At 31.1% G+C, this 9,049-nt stretch overlaps 1 protein-coding gene across 1 annotated transcript; it reads right to left on the bottom strand.

Moving 5' to 3' along the window:
• Window positions 1–2,331: 2,331 nt before the first annotated feature.
• LOC114188209 (zinc finger CCCH domain-containing protein 18) lies at window positions 2,332–8,691 on the bottom strand. The gene is made up of 4 exons (XM_028076771.1): window positions 8,536–8,691; window positions 6,182–6,490; window positions 4,620–4,680; window positions 2,332–3,675 (listed from the first exon to the last, which is right to left on the bottom strand). The coding sequence occupies exons 1-4, from the start codon at window positions 8,659–8,661 to the stop codon at window positions 2,681–2,683; spliced, it is 1,491 nt and encodes a 496-aa protein (XP_027932572.1). The 5' UTR covers window positions 8,662–8,691; the 3' UTR covers window positions 2,332–2,680.
• Window positions 8,692–9,049: the final 358 nt, after the last annotated feature.

Genomic DNA, 9,049 nt, shown 5'->3' with positions numbered 1-9,049 from the left:
TAAGAGCAAAGGCATCGATCTGTTATGTTAGCGCATATATAATCATGTAAATCATTAATCTCCATCTTATCACACCAAACCCAACTAATATGTAATATATGCTGAAAAAGTAAATTTTAAAATAATGTCAAATTTAACGTATATATATATATATATATATATATATATATATATATATATGAGAGGATCAATGAGTTTATTGCACCAAGTATTATATGAGTTTATAGCAAAAAGTAAAACTCTTATTTCTACTGCATTATAATTATTATTTTTAAACATGTATCACTTTTTTATACTAAAAATTAAGATTGAGTTACGAAAATTTCATTTGGATACAATAAAATATGTAACTTTTAAATTTGAAATATGATAGTTTCGTATAATATTTTATAATAAGATTAATTTAAAATCTTCATCAACGGTTTTTACATGATGCTATTTAAGATAAGCACTAATGTTTATTTTCTGAAAACTTTTATTCAGATAATATATTTTGCAAACTTTCATCACAAAGTTTTAAAGTAAACAGTTGGTACATATATTAACATTTATTATGAAATAAAAATTGTGACTACAAATATTTAATTTGAGCAACGAGAAGTGAAGTAGCCAGGATAACTAGTAGCTGTTGTATACATGGGATGATTTAGTGTTTATAGGTTTTATTTTGTTATACCATATTTAAGATATTTTTTAAATTTTTACTTCTATATATATATATATATATATATATATATATATATATATATATATATATATATATAAAGACTTATACTTTATTAATATTTTATTTAATTATTAGAAAAAATTATATGTATTAAAGAAAGTAACATTTTATTCTTTTAAAAAAAAATTATGTATTATTTGTTATATTAAAAATAATTTAAAGTAAATATACGAATATAAATCTAATCTTACAAATTAGACTAAATTTTGGTCCAATAAAATTTAAAATTTACTTATTAACTTTTCTTGAGGATGTATTCGATTGGAAAGATATATCTTCGATTAAATTATTATTAAAATGATATTATCATTTAATGAATTTTTATTATTTTTATTAAAAATAGAAATTTGTCATGTTTTTCACCTAAAAGGACTAAAAGATTGTTACTATAGTCACAATTGATGTGACTGTTAGAATTATCATTATAACCTTTAATTTAATTGTTATTTAATATGTTTTTAATAAAAAAATTACTATTATTTTATTGTAATTATAATATTTTATATTAAATACATAACTTTATATTTTTTACTTTATAAATATTATATATATATATATATATATATATATATAAAAGATCGCAATAAATATTTCACTCGGTTAATGGATAAAAATTAAATAACAATAAACTTAGTTGAAAAATATAAAGTTAAAAAGAAAACAATAACCTTGGCTGAAGAATATTAAATTTTTAACGAAATTTAATAAGACTCGATTAAAAATAACCAAAAATTTTTATCTAAAATCTATGAGTGTATAATAAGTTAGAGTTTTGCAGATAAAGTAGTACCTATACCCGTGCATTGTTTTTATAAAAGTGGTCAAAAGAAATTTTATTATTATAATTAATGAAATGCTTGTAAGAAAATAATAATTTGTTTCTCTTATTCATATAATAATTATAAATAATTAAAAGAATGTAAAACACATCATATATCATGTTGTGAACATGGTGGTCCATGGGTCAATTCAAGGTTGCGTGACTCCGCAGGTTTGTTTTTGTTTGCATTCAAACATCCAAGGAGCAAAGAACATCGATGTCCATGCCATTATTAGACAAAACAGAAGTTAAAAATTTTCAGATGATTTTTTTTCTAAGTTACTTATAAAAAAAATAAAAAAAAATTAAATGTACTAACTTATACAAATTTTTTATATAAATTTTATTTTAATTTTTAAAACTGTTAATTCAATTTTTTTCTTGAGTTCCACTGTTATAAATCCTTGTAATCTTAACCACATTTAATGAGAGGAATATAAAATTATGAGGACAGATAAAAAAAATATAAAGACAAAAATAATAAATAATTTTAAAAAATAGAAAAAAGTTATGGAAGTTTTCCGTGCTTTATTTAATCTTAAGATAAATTTTAATTTTTAAATATTATAAATAACATTAAATTAGTATATAAAAAATATTATGGAGTTTTAATAAATAAAAAATCAAATGTGTGAACATGATTTTTTTTTAACTATGGTATAAGTAAATATGTGTAAAGGAAATAATTTACAAGTGATAGTTAAATTTAATTTAAATGGTTTTAGTTAGGTATGCAATTTGTGTTTTAAGGTAAAAATATAAATTAAGATGTAGAAGTAGTAAATGAAATAAACTTGGACTTTACGGTGGACCTAGAACTTTAGGTTTGAAAACAAAAGGAGAGAGATGAACTTAGAAGTTGTGGGGTGTTTTCCACAAAAAACATAACCTACATCACCATCTATCTTTTTCTTTTTCTTCCTTCATTTCTTCTGTTCTAGGAACCTAGTACTTAAAACAATATATCAAGTACTTAAAAGAATATAGTTTTTTCTCCCGGATTGCATGCAAGTGTTTGATGAGAGTTGCAGAGAATTTGGCATTGTGATAACACATTTTGAACCTCTTCTTTCCTTTTTCTCTTCACTTTTAGGTCAACATAAACTTAAACACAGCAGAGTATTGACTCCTAACTAAAACTTGAGCCATCTCTTCTCTTTTTCTTTGCTAACAACTGCATTTGAAGCAGAGGCATGAACTGCTTCAGCATCAGCCAAGGCTTTGCGTGTTTCATTTAGTTTTCTCATAGCACCCTCATACACAGCCTTCTCTTTCTTATTCAAATTCACAATTTGCTCAAGCTTTTCAACCCTCATCTTCAAATCCTTCACATCTTCTTCATAAGCAACCAGTGCTCGTCTATCCACCTTTTTACCTTCCTCTGAACCTTTACTTTGATGCTTCTTTGTTGATCCACCGCCGAAAGCCTCACTGTGCATTGCCAGCTGATTGTTTATCAATGCAAACACATCTGATGTTGACTCCTCTTCCTCTTTTGCTGCACGATTTGCCTGTGCAAATTTCTTCTCACGTTTTCTCTTGCCACCTCGGCTCCGTTTCTTCTTCAATTCCTTGTCTTCATTCTCTTCCCTTTTGTGAGACTCCAGAGCATGATCCAAGGATTGCTTTGGTGGTAGCATCTTCACCGGTATGGGGTCCAGCATTCCCTGACCCGTTACACCTAAACCCATTCCTTCTCTGTACCCCATATTAGCCATCATTTTGGAAGCTATGCCTCTGGTGTGGTTTTCCCAAGTGGCAAATTTTGCAGTTTCAGTTTGAACTCCTCTCTGTAGATTGGTACTCTCCAGAAATCCTAAACCTTGTGATTCCTCCTCCTCCTCAAAGTCACTGGACTCAGATTGCTGTAAGCTGGAATCACTCTCTGAGTCACTCACTTCTGCGTGCTCAGACAGTGCCATTTCTTCTGCACCAAGTTTCACAGTGCTCCCATCATCTCGGAAAACAACTTGTCCAACCCCAGCCTTTTCGTCCCAGGACTCGAGCTCGGCTTCTCTCCAAGTGCCTGCATTTGCAGTTGAGACTGCCCATATGCTTGACCCCACAAGGGACTGCTTCCAGATTGTAGGGACAAATTTCTTAAGAGCAGACAAGTGAACATCAACTCCTGTACATGTAGACACAACATGAGTTATCATACATATTTAACAAAACAGGCTTGTCGAATACAAAGCTCATCAGCTGAAACAATAAAAACTAGAGTAAATTCCAATGACACCTCCGAGATTTTCACAAACTACACTGGGACCCCAATTTTTTAAAAGTTCTACACAAACCACTTATTTTCTAAACAAAACATATTACACTTACATCCCCTATTAAGAGAGTTTAAAACAGAGAGTACAAATGTAATTTAATCAAATTTCAGGGGTACCACTGTAATTCATTTTAAAAACTAACAGTAGAAATAAGGCTTTGCAGGAGTGTCAGCATCCAAACAGTAAATTACAGAAATTCTAACCCTTCAAATTCAACAAAAGTTAAAAGATTAATCAATTGGATTAACCGTGCTTTCTTGGTCTGATCCCCCAATGTTAGTATGTTATTGTGCCTTTCGAAATTATTCAATGAGTGAAGTATGAATAATGTCACATAGCTTCCGTAAACATTAAAGCACGAAATGATTGTTATTTTTTTCATTCAAAAAAAGAAAAATCGACAAACACAAAGAACGTCTAAATGAAAGTAGTTGTAGGTTGAAATAAATATACTAGCTTTCTCTAGGTACACAAGCCAACTACATATCGTTATGGAAAAGCATCACAATGTAAAAATCACAATTTAAAAAAAAAATCTTATGCTCATTTGCCTAGTTATGTGACTACTCAAGTAATTAAAAACCCGGATCCCTAATTTAAAACTATGAACTACCGTCCCAAATGTTAATAGGACTTGACTCAACAAATTATCCAAGATGCCTGGTTCCAAATGTTCACTGAATATTTACACTTAAAAGTGCAAGTGAAACTAAATTTTAGTGACAGTAAATTACAAAGAGGTCTATGTCATTTCACCTCAACACAATTTTGTTCAATTTGTTCAGCAGCTTACCATGTGATAGGCGACAGTTACTACCAAATCGACATCGTTGTTGTAAAAAGAACTTGCACATCTGCACTTTGGTGTTCTAGTATTAGTAAAATGACATGAAAAACAATTGATTTTATTGAATAATCTGAACCTATAGTTCTGCGGAATAACAATGTTAAAGAAAACTTCTTCACATGAGTAGCAATTTCATATTCCTTCACTTCACTCAAAAAAAATTTATTCATAAAATGTTCAATCTGAATGACCTTTCTTGATTTACATCATATAAGGCAATTGTAGTTAAGGATACTTGAAACCCTTGAGATAGCTTGCAACTAAGAAGGTGAGATAGGGATATGAAAGGAAGGCAGAAAGAGGACGCAAATATGTCAGGTTAAAAGGGTTTTGTAACTTCCAATGTAAACTAGTCAGAACTCTCTTATTGACTGTGATAGAAACTTCAAGCAAAAAAGTTTCATTCGTTATAGAAAGATTATTGTATGAAACTTGTTTAAAAATATTATTTGCTTAATAAGTGAGTTCATTTTAAAAAGATGTTATATCAATTGTCTAATATTTAATAAGATGTATAACGTATCACCTCTAATACAAATTGGAAATCATTCAATTAAAATGATTTCGTCTTAAATATTGCAGTTAAGTTTTCAAATCACTAGAAAAAAATTTGAAAGCCAAAATAGCATAAAACACCTAGTCTCGGACCGTATTCAGCTGTGTCAAGATGATCACCAATCTACCTTTAACACAACACTCGCGCATGATATAAACAATATGTAAAAAAGGGTTGCTAATAAATAAATTTAAATATGAAGAGAAGAGCCTAAACTGTCCCGACATCAAATCAAATTAAGAACACTTGTCCACAACTCCACATAGCAGTGCAACTGAAACATATTATGATATGAATCTTAGGAATATAGTTTCCTTTTATCATAAAAGATGCAGTAGCATTGGAAAGAGATTTCAGTACAAAGATATGATTGAGGATAAGAAATACCAAGTACAGAAAAGATATAGAGGCAGAAGTCCTAGCATCATAGTAGAAATAATATAGGGAATTCCATTTAAAAGAAAATTCACCAGTTATCTGATTTTTCTGTGTCGTTGGTTTCATTATTAGAGTTCAGAAACTCACATGTCAGCAGATGTACATTGTGTAAAGATCAAACAATTCACAGGTATTTACTGAAAACTTCTGCTTAAACTATGACAACATGCAGCTAATCACATTCATGATGTGGGGATATTAAGACTTAAGAGGTAATTGAAGACAGTAAACCTTATCATTTGTTTTATTTTTCTACTACTACACAAATCCAAGGAAAGTTGAAAACATAGTTTAATGCCCACGATAAACCTTTGATGCCTAATTTCTTAATTTTCAATTGAATTCAATTCCAGATTTGGCAGCTGTTGTTACATAAAAACTCCCTTATTTTCTCATAATTAGTTATAGTCGAGGAAACATAAAGGGAAGAGAAACTATACTAGTTAAAACCATAAGAATACCATGTCACCAAGAGAAAACATGGCAATACTTCGCACAGTATAATCTTACATACCAGCATATTCTCAGACGTAGGTGTAAGGAATGAAACTTTCGCCATTGAATTATCCAATTGCACCACTTGACCATTGTACCAGCGCCCATCTATGTGACGGAATCTACATTTAGATCCAACAGAATGACATTTTTCCTCCAACGGCTCTGGTTCAACATCTGTGGGATCAAGGAGTTCCACTTTCTCCTCTTCAGCAAAAATATTAGTGTTATGCAGAACAGCATCCGCTTCCTGTAACAATCGTGCACGTTTTAGGTGAAAAAGTCCTTCTTCTGCATCCTTAATTGCCTGGACAAGCTCCTCATGAACCTGTGATATCAAAGAAATTCTAAAAGACTTAAGTATAAAACTAGCCTCAAATATTAGATTGATTGTGGTCAAAATCATGCCCAGGTCATAGAATCGTACAATTCAATGTGTTACACCAGATTCTGTGACACTGGTCCCAGGTAGAACATAATTACACAATTTGCACAAAAATTTGAGAGAGATGAGAATAGAGAGAGATAGAGAGATAATTTATCTGATCTAAAAAGTCAATACATTGATATTGAATGTAAAGCTGTTACAAGATATTGAAACCGAATTCTCTGACAAACCAACAAAAATATGGTTGCAGTAACTACTTCAAACATAATATGGTTGCATAACTGAATGTAAAGCTGTTATAACAGAAACCTAACCAGCACATACACAGTAATAAGTCCGTCTTAGGCATATGCTGTGTCAATATGCTGCTAATTGAGTGCTAACATGTAAATGTGCACTCCCAGTAGATTATACGCACCCAGCAAGTGAGGTCAAACCTAATTTACCTTACCCAATTGAAATAATCTTCCTTTTACTCAGTATGACTTTCCTCCTACAGAATGCGACCTTAGCCAAGATATGGCACTATGTAACTACGATGATTGACACAACTTTGACTGAGTTCAGGGCCCTTGAGCTTTGTCAATTCAACTTGGACTGAGTTTGGGGATTTCTACTTACCCTCTGTCTGACTGTGCAGGTTGTTTGCTCAATTTCTCTCCTATGATTTGGTGTTGTCATTCCTCGCTTGTAATTTACTAGAAGCCCCAAACATATTTATGTAAATGGGATCATGAATTTTGAAACAGAACATACTTAAATACTTGTTAGGAATGTGAATTCACTATGGCCTATTTGTGTAATTTTATATATTGTTTAGAATATAAGGTTACATCAACGATAATGAAGGGAAAAATTTTCATTCTGTTTCCTGTTTTCTAACATTTATATAGAAAAAAAGGCTGAAAGCACAAAATAAAGCCGTTTCCTACACGGACTTCTTGAGATAGGAAAGAAACAAAGTGGAAAAAAAAATCTATATTCTCAAACCAAACCTGTTCTCAGGTAGATGGAGCCAATGTAAGATACACAAATCTGACAACCTTGGCAACAATTGTATGGATACTAGCTCGGGACGGGACACTGTTCCACTAGAATAACTAATTTTGTGGATTACAATGACGCAGATCAACGGATCTTAAATAACAAACAAGATTGGAGTGTTTGCAGTATAGTATTGCACAAATGTAACATCTGTAATATGTACAGAATACCTATCTTCTTGTTGTTAAGAGTCTAAAGCATCAACAACTAACGCACTAAAGGTGAGCCTAACCTATACCACAAAGGTGCACCAAAGACAACAGTGATATTCACCTCATTTAACAAGAAATGCCTAAACAAGGTGTCCTCCCCACCTGACTTCGCTTTGAGACTATTCCTATTACTTGGGTTTTAAGTTTAACAATAAAGACTCTCTGCTCTAATTGAATTACATAAGACCAAAGTAGCAAACATTACACAGCACACCAATCCATTTTATACACATAAAACATCAATGAACTCAGCATGGTTCTCTCTATCAGAGCACGACTTGAAAATGCAGGTCTGAGACATAGCAATAGATTTAATTAATACCACAACCATAGAAATTTTAGGAGTCACAAATCTACATATGTTCAAAACAGCACATATCCCAAACTTCATATTCCGCCACTTTTGCCAACTACAATATCAATTTCTACAAACCAGTAAAAACACCCTCAAACATCAACACCATTTACCATTGCAAATATACATGTAAGATATCAAGTAAATTTAATTAAAAACAATACAGAAACCCCATTTCATTCCCACTTGTTCAGAAAGATTCAATCTTTAACAGAAGCAAACAGCCCTCGAGCTAAAAATCAGAAAATCCAGCAAAATGTAAAATTCCAACGCAATTAAGAATTGGGAAATCGAAGAGGGACAGGAATTGTCAAGGATTGTTGAAAAAATTAAATTTTGATAATTAAACAAGAGAGAGAGAGAGTGTGTGGTACCGCGAGAAGCTCAGGGTTGGTTGGATCAGAGAGGAGAGCTTGATCGATAGCAGAGAGAGAATCCCTTTGCTCTTGCAATTGAAGTTCGAGTTGGTTCTCAAGAACCCTCTCTTCTTCGCTACCCATTGCCACACCCAAATACAACCACGTTATACACGCTCTTATTATAATGGAACACAAATTGCTATTAGTATATATAATTATGTTAAAAAAATGTGAAGTTTTATCTAGTTATTATTATACAAAATATTAATAATTAAGGAGAAAATATATTTTTGGCTCTGTAATTATTTTCCTCATACTTTCAAATTCATGGATGTCATCCTTCAATTTCTAAAATATATATTTTTTGAGCTTTTTTCATATCTAAATAAATTTAACATTTAGTGATTGCAATATAAGGATTAAATCTATACAATAATTTCCAAGTAGTCTTTGTTTATACATAAATTCAAAAAGTAAATACTCTATATGTTTTCTAAAAACAAGTCTTTGAATAAATTGTTATATTAAC

Source organism: Vigna unguiculata, chromosome 6, assembly GCF_004118075.2.
Source record: "Vigna unguiculata cultivar IT97K-499-35 chromosome 6, ASM411807v1, whole genome shotgun sequence".
Classification (NCBI taxonomy): domain Eukaryota; kingdom Viridiplantae; phylum Streptophyta; class Magnoliopsida; order Fabales; family Fabaceae; genus Vigna; species Vigna unguiculata.
This window is presented reverse-complemented; position numbering and strand designations above follow the sequence as displayed.